General features: G+C 45.2%; 1 protein-coding gene across 1 annotated transcript in view; it reads left to right on the plus strand.

Moving 5' to 3' along the window:
- LOC144609940 (L-threonine ammonia-lyase) overlaps positions 1 to 21,031 on the plus strand; it is a 40,148-nt gene that overhangs the window by 12,695 nt on the left and 6,422 nt on the right. Inside the window, exons 6-11 of the mRNA XM_078428346.1 lie at positions 161 to 326; positions 1,620 to 1,725; positions 3,702 to 3,777; positions 6,199 to 6,324; positions 12,431 to 12,598; positions 18,397 to 18,454. Coding sequence (XP_078284472.1) covers positions 161 to 326; positions 1,620 to 1,725; positions 3,702 to 3,777; positions 6,199 to 6,324; positions 12,431 to 12,598; positions 18,397 to 18,454 — 700 coding nt within the window. The remainder of the gene's footprint in view (positions 1 to 160; positions 327 to 1,619; positions 1,726 to 3,701; positions 3,778 to 6,198; positions 6,325 to 12,430; positions 12,599 to 18,396; positions 18,455 to 21,031) is intronic.

The raw sequence follows: 21,031 nt of genomic DNA on the forward strand, positions 1-21,031 counted from the left end.
ATAGAAACAAGGACTTTACTGTCTCACATTAAACTTGTGCCTTCGGGTTTTTATACTGATAACGATGTCTGTGAATTCCCACGGTTCTCCAGAAGAGTCTCGGAGCCTTGGCCACGTGTCCTACCCGGAGTACTTGACTATATTGTTGTTTGTCTGGCAGGGAGGACAGCACGCCGTACCTGGCAGGACTGGGCACCATGGGGCTCGAGGTGTACGAGCAGGTGAACAAGCTGGATGCTGTGATTCTGCCGGCGGGCGGGCAGCGCCACATCCTGGCAGGAGTCGCCGTATCCATCAAACACCTAAACCCCGGCATTACCGTTATCGTGAGTACACGCCAACTGGCAAGGCACCACCGTGTCAAAGAGTGGCGTTGGCAACAAGTCCACACCGTCTGGTGTTTTGTGCGGGTCTCCACAGTGGGATGGGAGGTGATGATGAACTTTGAGTTGGCCAATGCAAAGTGTTTTAGGTAGTGGACTTGAAGCTGCTTCCCTGCAGTCATTAGGCTATTAAATACTACAACCTCAAATAAGCTCTGAACGACATCGACTATTGTTGTTATTATTGAACTATTATTGTTTTGTGTGTGTGTGTGTGTGCGTGTGTGTATGTGTGTGCATGTGTGTGTGCGTGTGTGTGCGTGTGTGTGTGTATGTGTGCATGTGTGTGTGTGTGTGTGTGTGTGCATGTGTGTGCATGTGTGCGTGTGTGTGCGTGCGTGTTTGCGTGTGTGTGTGTATGTGTGCGCGTGTGTGTGTGTATGTGTGTGCATGTGTGCGTGCGTGTTTGCGTGTGTGTGTGTATGTGTATGTGAGTGTGTGCGCGCGTGTGTGTGTGTGTGTGTGTGTGTGCGTGTGTGTGTGTAGACACACACTGAAGTTTTTTTCTTCCTCATTTATTATACAGTATCGTTTACAGAGTACTATGTTTACATATTCTGTTATGTTGCTGCAAGTAAGGTTTTCATTGTTCTATCTGGTATATACGTCAATAAAACACCCTTGACTCTTGAACTGTGTTGAGGCAAAATGGGTGGATTTATGTTTGCCAATGGTGTCCAATCCTCATTAAATATTGAGTTTAGTTTGAGGAGATCTTTGAAACGTTCTTTTCAGATGTTCGCTGATGTCTCGCTGCTCCTGGATGAACATTCCTCCATTCTTGGCGGTGACACAAGGAACTGCAGATGCTGGTTTACGAAAAAGGACACAAACTGCTGGAGTAACTCAACAGGTCAGGCAGCATCGCCGGAGAACATGGACAGGTGACGTTTCGGGTCTGAAGAAGGGTCTCTACTCGAAACGTCACCCATCCGTGTTTTCCAGAGGTGCTGCCTGACCCTTTGCGTTACTCCAGCATTTTGTAATCTCATGTAAAGTCAGCAGTGTTTATTGTTTGGGACCACTTTTTCAGGTACCTGTGCATTGGTCAGGTCTTTTCCAGTGACAACTGGTTCTGTCTGAAGAAGGGGACCAACCCAAAGCATCACCTATTCCTAAACTCCAGCGATGCTGCTTGACCCACTGGGTTACTCCAGCATTTTGTGTCTATCTTCGGTATAATCCAGCATCTGCAGTTCCTTCCAATATGACTGGTTCTGTCTTTTTTACCTACAGGGTGTGGTACCTGAGAATTACCCAACACTACAACAATCCGAGCAGACCCTTGGGATGAGCCCCTCTCTGAAGGAGTCAGCTTACCCCAGCCACAGATTCTATGGAGGTAAGCAATGTCCGAATTCGACACAGCCAAATATATGAAAACCAGTCATTTAGCACAACCATTTCATGTTGGTATACTCCTTCCTCTGAGAAATAGTCTGGATCAGATTCACCTGCCCTTTTCCGTCATTCCATCAACTCCTTTCATCAGTTCATGTCATAGGAGCAGAATTAGGCCATTCAGTCCATCGAGTCTACTCCGCCATTCAATCATGGCTGATCTATTTTTCCCTCTCAATCTCATTTTCTTGCCTGCTCCCCGTAGCCTTTGACACTCTTACTAATCACGAATCTGTCAATCTCCGCCTTAAAAATACCCAATGGTCTCCACAGCCAACTGTGGCTATGAATTCCACAGATTCACCAGCCTCTGACTAAAGAGATTCCTCCTTGTCTCCTTTCTAAAGTTACGTCCTGTTATTCCGAGGCTATGCCCTCTGGTCCTAGATTTTCCCACTAGTGGAAACATCCTCTCCGTGTTTCAATGAGGTCCTCCCTCGTCCTTCTAAACTGCAAATGTATTTCTTTAATGATCTATCCAGTCTAATCTTCAAACAGTTCCTGCTTCAATCACTAATCCCTGGAGTTAATTCCATTGAAGTACCTCACTGTGTAAATAATCCCTTTGCCTCCTGACAAATCGCAGAGGAGAATTCTGCTCAATCGGCCTATTGTGATGATGCAGTGAGAACCTTTCTCACCAGGTTTAATCTCTATGGGAAGAGTTTCCAGTCTGCAAACGAAAATAGTTTGAATCACCAGTTCCAAAACAGACATTCGGATAGATCCAAAGCTAAATATTTCTTCATTTCTGCATGAGTGTCGTGCGTTATTGTTCATAGTCATGACTTATCCTTGGGAGTCTCTTGCTCTGGACCGTCCAACCTGGCATAGCAAGCTCACCACAGGAGCCCGTGCAGCAGAGAACAGACGCACTGCAGAGGCCCAGAGGAAACACACCGGGCAAGGCCCGGGCTACCTCCACTTCCACTGCAGCACCCATTCACTTGTGTCCTACGTGTGGGCGTGCCTTCCGGGCCCGGATTGGCCTCACCAGTCACTTCCGGACCCACAGTCACCAATCCTCCAACTGAAAGTGAAGTCATGGTCATCTTCGAACCCGAAGGACGAACAACAACAACAGTCATGACTTATAGTTGATGATAATATCAGCCCTATTGTCACATCTGTAAAGGTCCAGCAGTAAACTCACAGTTAAAACCTAATGTTCTGATGTTATCTGGATTCTAATCCCGCATCTGTGCTACTAATTGGAATAGTTAGCGTTTGAGAAGACAGTTTGCTCCAACTAAATAGGTTATGGCAGTTTAGAGAAAACCCACGCATTCACAGAGAGAACGTACTAACTCCGTACGGACAGCACCCGTAGTCAGGATCGAATCCGGCTCTCTCGTGCAGTAAGGCAGTAACTCCACTGCTGAGCCACTGTGCTACCCTAAACGGAATAGAAAACTGAATAGATGTCCCCTGTAAAACCTAGGTTATGAAATTCTCATTCTTGGTTTCAAATCATTCTACAGGTTTCATAACCATTACAAGCTTTATAATCACACAAGGTTTAGTGTTCTCTCAGTTCTGGTCTCCTGTGTAGCCTCTGTCTCAATCAACCCCACAGTTGGTGGTTTTGCTGCGGTTACATACTCTGCCCATGTTGTCCAGAGGTGCTGTCAGAGTTCCTCCAGCACTTTGTGTCTTTTTTTTTGTGCAAACCATTGTCTGCAGTTCCTTGTGTCTATTCTCCGGTAGTCCCAAGTGTTGGTTTTTTGCCTCTGTTCCCTTGCTAATTTTAGGTCACTCCTTAAAAACCCAGAACCTGGCTCTGTCCTGGTAATTCCTCATTCTTGCAACGTTAGATAAATGCAAACGTTTGTTGTTGTTGGCTTCACCATTGACCAAGATTATTAGCGTTACTTGCTTAGAGTGCATCAAGAGTAAATCTGTCTCTTTATGTCACAGAATTGTTCAACCCTTCTTTTGGCAGCAACACTAGTCAGATGAGTGAGGAACTAATAGATAAAGTTGTTACGGTTAAGTAAGTATCACTTCTATACGGGACTATTCTTTGTAATTATTCATATTAAGGACGAGACTTTCATTTCTTGCCATATCCAATAAATCATCTCTTTATAATAGCCAAATATGTATCCATGCCATGCTGATAACACTCAGGATAGTTTGTCTGTTTGTCTCTATGTTAATTGTATTTGTAAAGCGCTTTGAGCATGTGATAAGGCGCTATATAAAATAAATATATTATTATTATTATTATTATTATTATAACTTTGTATTCTTGATTAACCCTCCCCCTTCTGCTGCCACATAAACTCCCACCTCTTCCCCACCCCCCTCCCTTGTGTCCCACCTGGACTCACATCTATCTCTCCCCTCCTCCTCTGCTTCCACCTACATTTCTTCCTCTAGCTTCACAATTTGCAACTTTTCAATCCTTTTGTCTCACACAATCTGCCTTTTAAAAAATCTCTGGCCTTTATCCAATCATCTGCCCATCAGATAAACCCCTTACCTGTGTCGGCCTGTTATCCGCCAAGCTTTATCCTGCCACTCCTCTCTTCCAGCTTTCTTCCCCTGCCCCTGCCCCTGCCCCCCCCCCCCCACACAATCAGTCTGAAGAAGGTGACCACCCGAGATTTCGCTTATCCATGTTCGCTTGAGATATTGCCTGACTCGCTGAGTTACTCCTGCACTCCATGACTTCTTTTGCAAACCGGCATCTGCAGTTCCTTACTTCTACTTAACTTGCTTTGCCAATATTTCCTGTTCTTGAAAATCAAAACAAAACTGCAGATGCTGGAAACATTCAGCAGAACATAGAAACATAGAAACATAGAAAATAGGTGCAGGAGTAGGCCATTCGGCCCTTCGAGCCTGTACCGCCATTCAATATGATCATGGCTGATCATTCAGCTCAGTAGCCTGTACCTGCCTTCTCTCCATACCCCCTGATCCCTTTAGCAAAAAGGGCCACATCTAACTCCCTCTTAAATATAGCCAATGAACTGGCCTCAACTACCTTCTGTGGCAGAGAATTCCACAGACTCACCACTCTCTGTGTGAAGAAATGACAGAAGGAGCTCTGACCGGAAAGGTTGGCTCTGATTCCCTTTCCATCTTGCAGCTTGACCTGCCGAGTCCTGCCAGCATTTCCTGTCCTTGTTTTAGATATTGGTAATGGTATATTGTTATTACGTGTACGGAGATACAGTGAAAATCTTTGTTTTGCGTGTTATCCAGGCAAATCATACCATGCATGAGCGCATCAGGTAGTTAAAAAGAAATATCTGTTAAAAAGAGATCTGTTAATCAGGAAAAAAGAGTGCAGAATATAGTATTACAGCTGCAGAGAAAGTGCAGGTAAAAAAAGTGCAACGAGGTAGATTGGAAGATCATTCAGGATCATGAGGAATTCAGTCCCAGCATATGAGTGTTCAAAAGTCTGATAACAGTGAAGAAGATGCTGTTCTTGAATCTGGTGGTAGGTGCTTTCATGTTTTTGTATCATCTGCCTGAATGGGACAGGGGAGAAAAAGGAATGACCTTGGTGTGTGTGTGAGGTCCTTGATTATGTTGGCTGATGTCTTGAGGTGGCATGTAGATGGAGATGGACAATAGACAATAGGTGCAGGAGTAGGCCATTCAGCCCTTCGAGCCAGCACCGCCATTCAATGTGATCATGGCTGATCATTCTCAATCAGTACCCCGTTCCTGCCTTCTCCCCATACCCCCTGACTCCGCTATCCTTAAGAGCTCTATCTAGCTCTCTCTTGAATGCATTCAGAGAATTGGCCTCCACTGCCTTCTGAGGCAGAGAATTCCACAGATTCACAACTCTCTGACTGAAAAAGTTTTTCCTCATCTCCATTCTAAATGGCCTACCCATTATTCTTAAACTGTGGCCCCTTGTTCTGGACTCCCCCAACATTGGGAACATGTTTCCTGCCTCTAACGTGTCCAACCCCTTAATAATCTTACACGTTTCGATAAGATCCCCCCTCATCCTTCTAAATTCCAGTGTATAAAAGCCTAGTCGCTCCGGTCTTTCAACATACGAGAGTCCCGCCATTCCGGGAATGAACCTAGTAAACCTACGCTGCACGCCCTCACGGAGTTACACAAGGGATGGTGGGGGAGGCTAAGGGGTCAGGACACTTCTTCAGACTGAGGACAATGAGAGAGATGGGAGAAAAGCAAGAATTGTCTTGATGAACCCACTGCAAATTGGAGAAAGAGCATTTCATGTTTTGCTTGGGTAGCTGACAACCCAGTGGTATGAATGTTGAATTCTCTAATTTTAGTAACGTCTACAAACACTCCCCTCTCCCTCCATTAAAAGTCTGTTAACAAATTCCACAGTTCACAATGGTGTATCCCACATGCCATCCATAGCCACTGCTCTCCTCCTCCACATTGTGAATGTTTGCATGTCACCCCACAGGGAGGCAGACATCCTGGTCTCCATGCTTCGCCTCATGGAGTACGAGAGGGCCACCGTGGACGCGGCGGGAGCGATCGGCCTGGCTGCTGTCATTGCCGGAAAACTACCTGAACTCAAAGGCAAGAGGTGAGGGCTTTCTCAGAACCGAGGTTCAGTCTATTGATGATGCTGTTGTGACCACCAACACATTGCTGCTGTGACCACCAACACATTGTTATACACGGCCACTGACACATTGGTGCTGTGTGTTACACACAGCCACTGAAATATTGATGCTCTGTGATGTTACACATACCCACTGATGCATTAGTGATATGTGTTACACACGACCACCGACAAAATTGAAGGTATTTATTCACAAAATGCTGGAGTAACTCAGCAGGTCAGGCAGCATCTCAGGAGAGAAGGAATGGGTGACGTTTCGGGTCGAGACCCTCCTTCAGACCCTCACAGACCCCACCGACACATTGATGCTGTATGTTACACATGAGCATTGAGACATTGTGGCTGCGTGTTACACATGACCATTGAGACATGGGTGGTCTTTGATGTTGCACGCAGCCACTGCATGTAACATACTATCAAAACCCCCCCTCACCAGTAACCACCTATCACTCACCAGGTGCTGCCCTGCCCCTCTCTTCCATATTCAATTCTCCCCCCTCCACCACAGTCAGTCTAAAAAAGGGTCCCAACCCGTAATAAGGGGTAGGCCATTTAGAACGGAGATGAGGAAAAACATTTTCAGTCAGAGAGTTGTGAATCTGTGGAATTCCTCTGCCTCAGAAGGCAGTGGAGGCCAATTCTCTGAATGCATTCAAGAGAGAGCTAGATAGAGCTCTTAAGGATAGCGGCGTCAGGGGGTACGGGGAGAAGGCAGGAACGTGGTACTGATTGAGAATGATCAGCCATGATCACATTGAATGGTGGTGCTGGCTTGAAGGGCCGAATGGCCTACTCCTGCACCTATTGTCTATTGAAATGTCACCCATCCAGTCTGAAAAAGGGCCCTGACCCGAAATGTTACCTGTCTATGTTCTACATCAGGCGTCCCCACCCTTTTTCGCCCCATTTACCCCTTTGCAACTTTTCGAAAGTAAATTTGCCCCCCACCCTGTTTTGTTCAGTAATTTGAGTTTGCACTTCTACCATAACAAAGCAACCGACAAAGGGGAAATTTTAAAATACTGTTTGTAACATTATTATTTTGAGTTCAAATAACAATAATAATAGCACATAACAATGCTATTTCACTTATTTATGAACAACTAATGATGCTGCCTGACCTGCTGAGTTACTCCAGCATTTTGTGAATATAATGATGAACAGATACTGGCATACCAGAACCAAACACAGTCAGTCAATATGTACAAATCTAGAATCAACAAATGTACCCCCTGGGTAGGCGGAATTTACCCCAGGTTGGGAACACTTGTTCCACATGGATGCTGCCTGACTCGCTGAGTTACTCCAGCACTTTGTGCCCTATTTTGTAAACCAGAATCTGAGGTTCCTTGTATTACCATTGAAACATTAATGCTTTATGTTACACACCACGTTCGAAACATTGATGTTATATGTAACAAACCACCATCAAAACATTATTGTTACATATCACACATTGCCACTGAAACATTGTTGGTTATATAATTACACAGCGCAATTGAAACATTAATGCTATATATCAGACACCACCATTAAAACATTGTTGCCATATATTATACACCACCATTGAAATATCTGAATCATTGGCACAGAACACAACCCAGGTCTCCTTTCCACAAAATTACCACGGAATCAGAGTAGATTTTTTAGATTGAGATTTAGAGATACAGCGCAGAAACAGGCCCTTCGGCCCACCGAGTCCGCTCCGCCCAGCGATCCCCGCACATTAACACTATCCGACACACACTAGGGACAATTTTTACATTTGCCCAGCCAATTAACCTACATACCTGTACGTCTTTGGAGTGTGGGAGGATACTGAAGATCTCGGAGAAAACCCACGCAGGTCACGGGGAGAACGTACAAACTCCGTACAGTACAGCACCCGTAGTCAGGATCGAACCTGAGTCTCCGGCGCTGCATTCGCTGTAAGGCAGCAACTCTACCGCTGCGCCACCGTACTGCCCATTATTATGGAATGATACTAGAGGCTACAATGTGTCCGCTCTTTGAAAGAGCAATGCTGTTCGTCAAGCTCCCCCCTGTGACCCTGCATTTATTTTCCTCATTAAACAAGTATCCAGTTTCCTTTCGGAAGCGTGAGCCTCTTCTCTCAGAACTCTGCTGCTGGAGTTGGCACGTTGCTGATTCAAGTGAAACATAATGTCATCATTCTGGCCGGCAGATTTGGCATCTGTAATTGTGTTTTTGGAAGCTCTTTCTTAAACGTAACCCATTGACTATTATTTTGTGGAGCTGGCTCTCACGTTTCCCTTGGATTCAGTCACGGCAGTCTGTGGGATGCAGGTTGAGTGTGGGCCAGTGTGGAATAAACTTTAGAGATTTTAGAGACACAGTGTGGCCCACTGAGTCTGCACTGACCAGTGGTCACCCTGTACACGAACACTATCCTACGCATCAGGGACAATTTACAATTTTTTACTGAAGCCAACGAACCTACAAACCTGCACGTCTTTGGAGTGTGGGAGGAGACCGGAGCGCCCAGAGGAAACCCACACAGTCACTGGCCATCCAAACTCTGTTCAGACAGCACCTGTAGTCAGGATCGAACCCGGGTCTCTGGCGCTGTAAGGCAGCAACTTTACCGCTGCGCCACTGGGAAAGTACTTCAGAATTGAGATAGAAGGAAGTCAGGCTGAGTTCATAACTGTGAGATGCTGGTTTAAACTGAAAATAGACACAAAATGCTGGAGTAACTCAGTGGGAGAGGCAGCATCTCTGGAGTCTGAAGAAGGGTCTCGACCCAAAATGTCACCCGTTCCTTCTATCCAGAGATGCTGCCTGTCCCGCTGAGTTACTCCAGCATTTTGTGTCTATCTTATATTTAGCTTAGTTTAGTTTAGTTTATTTATTGTCACGTGTACCGAGGTACAGTGAAAGGTACACAATTACTGTGTGATCTTCCTTGCAGTCTGTACAGGTCCACCGCTGTATCTCAGCTTCTATACCATATGCCTTGCGATTAAGTCTAGAGTTTCATGAGGTTTCCTCACATCTTGCCTTAATATTCTGAGAACCAATAACTCAAATCCCACGGCCTTTCCCCATCACCAGGACTCCTTCCGTTCACATTGTTATTTTGCCCCCCCCCCCCCCCCCCCCCCCCCCCGCTTTCCCTCAGAAAATTCATCAGCTCCGACTCGCTGACATGGAGTAATGTTGAGATCACGGGGCAACCAGCTGGCTTGCTGCTTTTGGGAGGTTTGGTTTCACAAAGCAGCATGAGATGGAAGCAGCTGGGATTTTTTTAAAGAGAGAGAGAGCATTTTGAAATTCCCTTTCTGGAAGTGGAGATATGGCTTCATCTCTACACACTGCACGCTAAATACAGGATTGAGAAAAACACTTCGCCTGTGACAGGCTCCACCACACACTCACGGCAACGACCAAGAAATCGCACTAATGCCTCTACTTCATTAGAAGGCTGAGGAGGTTCGGCAAGTCCCCTCCAACAACCGACAGATGCACCATAGAAAGCATTTTATCAGGGTGCATCACAGCTTGATCCATCCAAGACCGCAAGAAATTGCAGCCCAGACCATCACACAAACCAACCTCCCTTCTGTTGAGGAAAGAACTACAGAGGTAGGGAGGGGTTAGACCAATAGGGCAATTCGAACAATCCCTGTTCCAGGCATACAATGGCCCTATCCCCGAACTCTACCTCCGCTACATTGATGACTGCATCGGTGCTGCCTCCTACACCCATGCAGAACTCACTAACTTCATCAACTTCACCACTAATTTCCATCCTGCACTCAAATTCACTTGGAGCATCTCCAACATCTCCCTACTGTTTCTGGATCTCACCGTCTCCATCACAGGAGACAGACTATTAACCGACGTCACCTACAAATCTACTGACTCCCATAGCTATCTAGACGACACTTCTTCCCGCCCTGCTTCATGTAAAGACTCTTTCCCCTACTCCCAATTCCTCCGTCTACGCCGCATCCACGCCCAAACTGAGGTTTTCCACACTAGATCATCGGAGATGTCCTCATTCTTTAGGAAACGGGGGTTCCCCTCTTCCATTATAGGTGAGATTAAAGATCATGTATCTATATACTGTAAATGGCCCGATTGTAACCATGTATTGTCTTTCAGTTGACTGGTTAGCAACAAAAGCTTTTCATTGTACCTCGGTACCAAGTGACAATAAACTAAACTGAACTCATGTTAGCAAACGTCTGTGGTTGTGATGCACCGCGCTGGCTGTTATGCAGTGAGCACTGAGTTTGGGTCTCCTGGACAGAGAAGTTCTGAGTTGGATTTGAATTACACAATGTACTTCTATCACTTCATCGAAGGTATTTATTCACAAAATGCTGGAGTAACTCAGCAGGTCAGGCAGCATCTCAAGAGAGAAGGAATGGGTGACGTTTCGGGTCGAGACCCTTCTTCAGACTGGTCTATCACTTCATGATCCTTCATAATCTTGCCTGCTGGGAAAATATTTCCCCATGAGGCTAAAAGTACCACATTGCTTCAGGGTGATGAGATGCTGTAAAAGGCATTGTATCAAGGCAAGGCATAGAGTCATACAGCGTGGAAAAGGGTCCTTTGCCCCACCTTGCCCACACTGACCAATTTGTCCCATCTACACTAGTCGCACCTGTCTGCATTTGGCCCATATCCCTCTAAACCTGTCCTATCCATGTCCATGTCTAAATGTTTCTTAAACGTTGTGATAGTACCTGTGATAGTCCTTTCCATTGTCTAAGAAGGGCTGTGTAGTTAGTAGAGCCTCTGCCTCACAGTGTCTGAGAGATCAGATCAAATCGGATAACTCTATGTTATAATCTCTACATTACATCTAGGCGCTCTTGTCTACAACAGGAGGGTGTGGATTTGATGTAGAAAGTATAATTATAGTATTGTTCAATTTGATCCGATTTGACTGATTTGATTCAATATCATGCAGAACAAAGCTTTTCACTGCACAGGTGATAATAATAAACCCAAACCTAGTCATTGTCAGTGTCAGGTTTAGAATGATGACCTTGGGCACACTCGACTTCCCAGTCAGAAAGGGGTCAAGACCTGAGAACATTCAGATGTTAGGGATCTTTTGGCACCAGAGCCATTGATGAAGCAGGAGGGAGACCTTGAACGATCAACTAATTGCGGAGTCAGGTTTGTCTTTGTCCTTCAGGTCAGCAGTGCGACCAGTCAAAAACTGGCTTGTCATCACCGTGAGGGCAACACTGTGAACGTCTGAAATAGGGGCCTGACCCAAAACGCCACCTATCCATGTTCTCCAGAGATGCTGCCTGACCCGCTGAGTTACAACCGGCACTTTTTGCCTTTTTTTGTAAACCAGCATCTGTAGTTCCTTGTTTCTACTGTGAACCTTCCTTATCTATTAGAAGCTTGTCTCTGACCATTAGGATGTTGTGCTCACTAAGCACGGTATTATTGCAAAAGGGGACTATGCTAGCTTCAATATCAGTGAAGCATTGTTCCCCAGTTGCCAACTCACCTATCATCACTACCGGGGCAATATGTGTTTGGGTTATCTTCAACACAAGGGGCCCACTATCCTCAGTAAGAGGCTCTTTCCTCCTCACTGTCTTCACCATAGGGGAAATGCTGATACAGTTGGGAAATTGGATCCTTTCAATGGATGCTGTATTCTGCCTGAGCACAGTCCAGTGCAGTGGTGCCGCAGTAGAGTTACTGCCTTTAGAGTTACAGCGTCAGAGACCCTGGTTCGATCCTGACTACAGGTGCCGTCTGTACGAAGTTTGTACGTTCTCCCCGTGACTGTGTGGGTTTTCTCTGGGTGCTCTGGTTTCCTCCCACACTCCAAACACATACAAGTTTGTAGATTAATTGGCATCGGTAAAAACTGTAAATTTTTCCTAGTGTGTAGGTGTGTGTAGTACTGGTGTGCGGGGATCGCTGGTCGGCGTGGACTCGGTGGGCCGAAGGGCCTGTTTCTGCGCTGTATCTCTAAACTAAACTGAATTAAACTGTGCCAATTTTTCCCCTGCTGCGTCACCTTGTCAACTCGGTGTTTAGACCGGACTCTTTTCTCTTGCAGAGTGGTGATTGCAGTCTGCAGTGGGAACGTGGATGTGCCGCTGATGCGAGAGTGCCTGGACCGGGCCCTGGTGCTGGACAACAGGATGTGCAAGTTCTCCATCCAGATGAGCGACAGCACCAGGGAGCTGGCGAAACTGTTGGAGCTACTCACCCGCGAGGCAGTGAGGTGAGTCCCCAACGAGCACAATAGACAACAGACAATAGGTGCAGGAGGAGGCCATTCGGCCCTTCGAGCCTGTACGCACCGCCATTCAATGTGATCATGGCTGATCATTCTCAATCAGTACCCCGTTCCTGCCTTCTCCCCATACTCCCTGACTCCGCTATCCTTAAGAGCTCTATCTAGCTCTCTCTTGAATGCATTCAGAGAATTGGCCTCCACTGCCTTCTGAGGCAGCGAATTCCACAGATTCACAACTCTCTGACTGAAAAAGTTTTTCCTCATCTCAGTTCTAAATGGCCTACCCCTTATTCTTAAACTGTGGCCCCTTGTTCTAGACTCCCCCAACATTGGGAACATGTTTCCTGCCTCTAACATGTCCAACCCCTTAATAATCTTATACGTTTCGATAAGATCTCCTTTCATCCTTCTAAATTCCAGTGTATACAAGCCTAGTCGCTCCAGTCTTTCAACATAACCGGACGATTTCATCAGTGGACTCATCCCATGATTGTATTTAAACCATAGAATCACAAAATTGTTACAGCTCTGGCTATTTGGCCCATCACATCCACGCTGGCTCCCGGATCAGCAATCGACTCAGTCCCATTCCCTTGCTTTCTCTCCAACCCCAAATTATTTCTCCTTAATTACTCATAACATTTTCTTTGTAAAAGCTCTGCATGACACCGTTTTCACTGTCTGGGGGAAAGTCCCAGATCATCACCATTACGTGTAAAGAAAGACGTTTTTCTCAGTATCCCTCATTCTACATGTCAATGTGGGTGTGTCAATCGTGTGTGGATCTGGGGTGTGTATATCGATGTGAGAGGGTGTTGGTATAGGTGCTAATGTGTGTTCCTGTCGGGTGTCACAATGTCACCGCGGTAGAGTTGCTGCCTTACAGCGCCAGAGACCAGGTTCGATCCTAACCACGGTCGCTGCCTGTACACCTTGTGATCACGTGTGGTTCCTACAGGTGCTCCGGTTTCCTCCCACATTCCAAAGACGTGCAGGTTTGTGGGTTCATTTGCTTCTGTAGATTCTTTCTAGTGTAAAGGATAGAACTAGTGATGGGGTGATCGTTTGTCAGCATGAATCGAAGGCATTTATTCACAAAATGCTGGAGTAACTCAGCGGGTCAGGCAGCATCTCAGGAGAGAAGGAATGGGTGCCGTTTCGGGTCGAGACCCTTCTTCAGACTGATGTCAGGGGGGCGGGACAAAGGAAGGATATAGGTGGAGAGGAAGATAGAGGGAGATCTGAGAAGGGGGAGGGGAAGAGAGGGACAGAGGAACTATCTCAAGTTGGAGAAGTCAATGTTCATTCCACTGGGCTGCAAGCTGCCCAAGCGAAATATGAGGTACTGTTCCTCCAATTTCCGGTGGGCCTCACTATGGCACTGGAGGAGGCCCATGACAGAAAGGTCAGACTGGGAGTGGGAGGGGGAGTTGAAGTGCTCAGCCACCGGGAGATCAGGTTGGTTAAGGCGGACTGAGCGAAGGTGTTGAGCGAAACGATCGCCGAGCCTGTGCTTGGTTTCGCCGATGTAAAGAAGTTGACATCTAGAGCAGCGGATGCAATAGATGAGGTTGGAGGAGGTGCAGGTGAACCTCTGTCTCACCTGGAAAGACTGTTTGGGTCCTTGGATGGAGTTGAGGTTGGAGGTAAAGGGACAGCATGGACTCAGTGGGCCGATGGGCCAGTGTCCAGGCTGTATCTCCAAAATAAACATATATTGGTTTGAGAATGTAATTTGTCACGTGCAAAATGATGTCTGTTTTCCCAATGCCACGTCTGGGGCTATTTTAGGGAGGAATTCCAGTTCCCTGGTGTCATGTTATGGCCGGATCAACCTTCTCTTTTATTCACACATTAGGGTGACCATGAATGGTGAAAGGTGAATGTTAATTTATTGAGCCACTAGGGATCATTTCATGAATTTATACATTTCAGACATTGGTGCATTGACAGAGTGAACTGGGGAAGGGAAGAATACATTCTATGGATTTGATTTGTGTCTGCTGACATGCTTGGGCAAGTTATTAACCTGTCTATGGTGCATGAATTGACTCGGACCAAATGTGTCCTTATCCAAGGGAGACCATGATCTAGTTCATGCCAGCAATCCCTACAAACACCTCAGCAACTGAACCATCCTGTCACCAACTAGAGAGAGGTCCTGTCCCTAGTGTGTGTAGGATAGTGTTAATGTGTGGGGATCGCTGGGCGACATGGACTCGGTGGGCCGAAGGGCCTGTTTCCGCGCTGTATCTCTAAACTAAACTAAACGAAACCATCTACCTCAATGGAAACCCCTGGACTTTAATTGGACTTTTCTGGACTCTATCTTGCACTGAAGGTTATTCCCTTATGTGTAGACTGTGGACAGCTTGATTGTAATCATGTATAGTCTTTCCAGTGACTGGATAGCACGCAACAAAAAAGCTTTTCACTATACCTCGGTACATGTGACAATAAACAAAACTAAACTAGAATAATTTACTAAACAATATGCCAGTTTTTTTTGTGTCCTTCAATCAGCTGTTTTAGATTTTAGATTTAGAGATACAGCACAGAAACAGGCCCTTCGGCCCACCGGGTCCGCGCCGCCCAGCGATCCCCGCACATTAACACTATCCTACACCCACTAGGGACAATTTTTACATTTGCGCAGCCAATTAACCTACAAACCTGTACGTCTTTGGAGTGTGGGAGGAAACCGAAGATCTCGGAGAAAACCCACGCAGGTCACGGTGAGAATGTACAAACTCCGTACAGACGGCGCCCGTAGTCAGGATCGAACCTGAGTCTCCGGCGCTGCATTCGCTGTAAGGCAGCAACTCGACCGCTGTGCCACCGTTCTATGTTCAGAACACTAAGTGGTCCCTTGTCTTAACATGAACCACCCCAATCAAATTCATCTTCCTGCACACTCCCTACAACACCTTTATCAAGTTGTGAGAAAATTGCCACTGGTTGTCCTTGCCTCTGCATGTACTGTTCAGCAAGAGGATCCAAACGAGAAGAGGTGAGCAGAGACACTAACCAACAGTACATACGTGAAATATTATATATATAATATGCAATAGATCAGTGGTTCCCAACCTGTGGGTCGCGACCCCAAACGGGGTCGCGACACCAATGCCATGGGGTCGTTAAATGATTTTGAGCTGATATGAATATTATATAAAACACGGTGAAATGCATATTAAGATAGTTATATAAATTCATACTATGAAACTAAATGTAACAGTTCCCTAAGTCACTCAACACAACGTGTTGTCACTCAAGCCAGTATTGAACATGTTTGGTTTCTGTTTTGTCTTGGTCGCGCCACCGCTGTCGCTCCTCCCACTTACCTAGTGTTGTACGCGCGCTTGCAGTGACACGTAGTTAGTTTTGTTCGAGTGATTCTTAACCCTTTAAAAATGAGTGTAAGAAAGAGAAAGTACAGTGATGATTTCTTGAAATGGGGATTCACTGACATAGTTAATGCAGGTGTGGAAAGACCACAGTGTGTAGTATGTTTGGAAGTTCTTGCTCATGAGTCTATGAAACCAGCTAAACTTCAAAGACATCTCGAAACTAAGCACCCTGATTTGAAAGATAAAAGTATTGACTTTTTTAAAGCAAAAGTTGTTGGTGTCAAAAGCCGCCGGCTTGATAGCAGTGGATTATTTCAAAACAAAAATGTAGCCGCCATTGAAGCTTCATACACGGTTGCATTAAGAATAGCACGTGCTAAAAAGCCACACACAATAGCTGAGAATCTTATTTTTCCATGCACCAAAGATATTGTACGTCTCATGATCGGTCCTGAAGCGGTAAATAAATTATCGCTTCTATCCGTGTCAAACAATACGGTAAAACGAAGGATAACAGATATGTCCGAGGATATTTTATGCCAAATTATTCAAGAATTAAAAGAAACTCCAACTGGGCTGTTCAGCATACAGCTTGATGAAACTACTGATGTGACAAACTTTGCACAACTTCTTGTGTATGTTCGTTATTATAAAAATGAAAAAATTAAAGAAGAATTCTTGTGTTGTAAGCCTCTGCAAACTTCAACTACTGCTGCTGATATTTTTGATTTAATTGATGATTTCTTTAATGAACATTCAATTGAATGGAAGAAATTATGCGGAGTTTGTACTGACGGGGCACCTGCAATGCTCGGCTGTAAGTCTGGCTTCCAATCGTTGGTTAAAAAAGTGACTCCAGAAGTAATTGGGACTCACTGCATGATTCATCGACAAGTATTAGCTACCAAGACGTTACCTGAACCATTGAAAGAAGTGCTTAACCGAGTGATTAAAGCAGTAAATGTCGTTAAATCAAGGCCACTTGCAACACGGCTCTTCAAAGTTTTATGTGAGGATTTGGGATCAACGCAGAGGTAAGATGGCTCTCGAAAGGAAAGGCGTTGAAGAGATTTTTTGAATTAAGAGGAGAGCTTCAAATATTTCTCGATTCTCAAAATGCAAGCGAATATGAATCATTGTTGACGGATGAATTTACGTTGTGCAAATTGGCATACCTGGTCGACATTTTTGAGATATTTAATAGTGTTAATACAGGATTACAGGGTAAGGAAAGTACGATAATATCTTTGTCTGAAAACATATCGTCTTTCAAAATGAAATTGGAACTCTGGATCACCAAAATTAACCATAAGAAATTATACATGTTCCCAACACTTGTCCAATTTGTTGAAGAAGCGGCAAATGAAATTAACATCGATGACTTATATAGCTTGATACAAGAGCATTTGGAAATTCTTACTGTTCGATTAAGAAGTTATTTTCCTGATGAATGTTGCAAATCTTTCTCCCTTACAATCAACCCATTCAATGCCAATGTATCTAATATCCCTGAAGCAGCAGAAGAAGAGTTCATCGACTTAAAAAACAATTTTGAAGCTAAATCATGGTTTGGTGAATTGCAACTACAAGAATTTTGGGCAAAAAGTTTCCAAAAATTCCCAGTAATATCAGAAATCGCGATAAGGAATTTATTGCCCTTCCCAACAACTTACTTATGTGAAGCAGCATTCTCCCAACTTCTCATCCTTAAAAACAAATACCGAAATAAATTAAATCTGGAAGACGACTTGAGGTGTGCCATATCGACAACGGAGCCCAGGATAGAATTGCTAGCTAAAAAACTGCAATACCAGCCGTCTCATTAAAGTCAGTTCATAAACATATTTTACATAACGGTGGAAATTTGTGTGTTCGAACAATTTTGAATTGATTTGCAATTAATTAATGTTTGTAGGAGCTTGGGAATTTTTTATGAATAAATAATCTATAATTCAATAATCGCAATATATGGCAGTTTGTTGTACAAAAACCGAATGTATATATAAGATATTTTAAGGGTTGGGGTCGCTTCATGATTGCTTGTTCTAAAATGGGTCGCTATATTTGAAAGGTTGGGAACCACTGCAATAGATGATTAGTGCTAGACACAATATGCTGGAGTAACCCGTAACTGGGGGGTGGATGATATGGTGGCAGTACAGTAGAGGTACTGCCCACTCCCCTGACATCAGTCTGAAGAAGGGTCTCGACCCGAAACGTCACCTATTCCTTCTCTCCAGAGATGCTGCCTGTCCCGCTGAGTTACTCCAGCATTTTGCGTCTATCTTCGATTTAAACCAGCATCTGCAGTTCTTTCTGATACATGATTAGTGCTTATCGCTGAAGAGGAATCTTCTATCGCCTGGACTGGATCTTTTACCTGCATTCCAGTTACTCTTTCCACCTACATCTCTAACTCTTTCTTTCTGGCCTTAGGGTGTTGGATGTAAATCAGGAGCGATCTTTTGTTACCTCGGATATTTTCAGCATTAAGGTAAGAAAGGATGGAAAATCACATTCGTTCGGTATGTTGAAGTCGAATGCTTTTCATTAATGGCTATCAGCTGGCGAATGCAATGTATTTTGGCACTTAGATTTAAATTCATCGCAGCTGGAAACGAATGAATGGCATCCCACACTGGAAACTAGGAATCATGCACAGTGGTGCAGCGGTAGAGTTGCTGCCTTACCGCACCAGAGACCCGGGTTCGATCCTTACTACAGGCGCTGTCTTTGCGAAGTTTGCACGTTCTCCTTGTGACTGGGTGTTTTTTTTTTGGGTGCTCCCGTTTCCTCCCACACTCCAACGACGTGCAGGTTTGTAGGTTAATTGTCTTGTTAAAATTATAAATTGTCCCTGGCGTGTAGGATAGTGTTAGTGTACGGGGTGCTCACTAGGTGGTGTGGACTTGGGGGGGCCGGTGTTTCTATGCTGCATCTGTAAACTAAACTAAACCAATCATCCATTCACCCTATGGAGCCAACAAATTCAAAACTGGCGACGTTTTAATCGGGTAAAAACTCAGCCAGACACTTGCAGTGCGAACTGGAACCAATTCTTTTGCGTGATTCAGTGACTGCAGTGGTCACCAGAAGTGATGGATCCATTTATTTGATGCAGCGCATTCCAACCAATGCTGCTTTTTTTTTTAGATTTAGAGATACAGCGCGGAAACAGGCCCTTCGGCCCACCGAGTCCGCGCCGCCCAGCGATTCCCGCACATTAACACTATCCTACACACACGAGGGACAATTTTTACATTTACCCAGTCAATTAACCTACATACCTGTACGTCTTTGGAGTGTGGGAGGAAACCAAAGATCTTGGAGAAAACCCACGCAGGTGAACGTACAAACTCCGTACAGACAGCGCCCGAAGTCAGGATCGAACCTGAGTCTCCGGCGCTGCATTCGCTGTAAGGCAGCGACTCTACCGCTGCGCCACCGTGCCGCCCTTGAGTTTTCAGTACCGCTACTGAGTATTCGAAGATGATATCGAGGGTTGAGTTGCTAGGTGAATTTGAACTACTGATCAGCCCTGATCCAACTGAATGGCAGAGCAAGGTTGAAGGGCTGAATGGCCTCTTTCCACCTGACACAAGGACAATTTGGAATCACTCAACATTCATTTATTTATTTTAGCTGGGAGATGGAGCGTTGGAGCAGATCCTTCAGCCCACTGAGACTGCACCAACCAATAATAACTCCTGCACTAGTTCTCTTCCTGCACACTGGGGACAATGAACAGAATTCAATTAACCTACAAACCTGCACGTCTTTGGAATGTTGGAGAAAACCAGAGCACCCGGGAAAACCCACACGGTCACAGGGAGAACGTGCAAACTCCCTATAGACAGCAGCCGTGGTCAGGGTTGAACCTGGGTCTCTGGAGCTGTAAGGCAATAACTCTGCCACTGCACCACTGTGCCGGCACGTCAGCCATTGACTGTAGGTGTTATTACTATAAAAGCCATCAGTGAGCGAGTTCAATTTCTGAAGAAGGGTCTCGACCCGAAACGTCGCCCATTCCTTCTCTCCTGAGATGCTGCCTGACCTGTTGAGTTACTCCAGCATTTTGTGAAATAAATTAGTTCAATTAGTTGATTCTTTGGAGCTATGCAAGTGGGGAGGAAGGAATAGTTGACATTTTGGGTCGAGACCCTGCATCAGGACACTATAAACAATTCCCTCCACCACTCCCCCCCACAGATGCTGAATCCCTCTGAATCCATACAGCAGGTTTTTGAGCAGCAATATTCGACAGAAATTTGCACAAAATTGAGGGGTTAGGCCTTTTCAGCATTACAGCATGGAAAGTCGGCACTGTTCCACACACTGTTCTATCTCAGCCACCCAGAACAAGCTATTCCACTCAACACCTGCGCTCTGTCCCTCTCACACATTGTCCTCAGCACCTACCCCGTCCCACACACATTTACACCCCAAATGGGACCTCTCTCCCAGGGTGAGTCATGTCCCTGGCTTGGTGGTTCTGCTACATCTGAAGTGACCTGAGGTTTAAGCCAAAGCAAACATTTCCATCTCTCCCGCAAGGCTACGTCAGACATCAAGAATGGTCCTTTTTGTGCAGCCAAATAAAATAAGCAAAAAGCCAGCAATTAAAAACGAATTCATCATTAAACTGAAAAATCTGAACAAAGACAATATTTAGATTTAACTGACACTGGAAAAGAATAAAATACCACTCATAATTATGTAGCGTTTTCCTTGTTTAAGGTCTCTCCAGAATAAGGGCAACATATTTCCCCTCTCAGCAGTGGGAACATTCATGTGACTGGAAGGCACTTGAAGAGCAATGATATCTATGCATGAGTAAATCAGCTTTCTAACTTCAGTCATCAGGGGTACAGGAGATTTAAACGCAGAGTTTGAATGTGATCAGTTTCACCTCACCCCCTCATCTCCTTCAGGCCTCCTTCTCCCTGATACATGCTAGTGGCAAGGGAACAAATAACACTGTGATGTCTTGAGAGGTCGGGAGCTTTTCTCTTGAAGGTTGGGAGATGTGGGTGCCGGAAATGAAGACAGAAAAGTTCTTGTTTTCAAACTT

Source organism: Rhinoraja longicauda, chromosome 35 (genome assembly GCF_053455715.1).
Source record: "Rhinoraja longicauda isolate Sanriku21f chromosome 35, sRhiLon1.1, whole genome shotgun sequence".
Classification (NCBI taxonomy): Eukaryota; Metazoa; Chordata; class Chondrichthyes; order Rajiformes; family Arhynchobatidae; genus Rhinoraja; species Rhinoraja longicauda.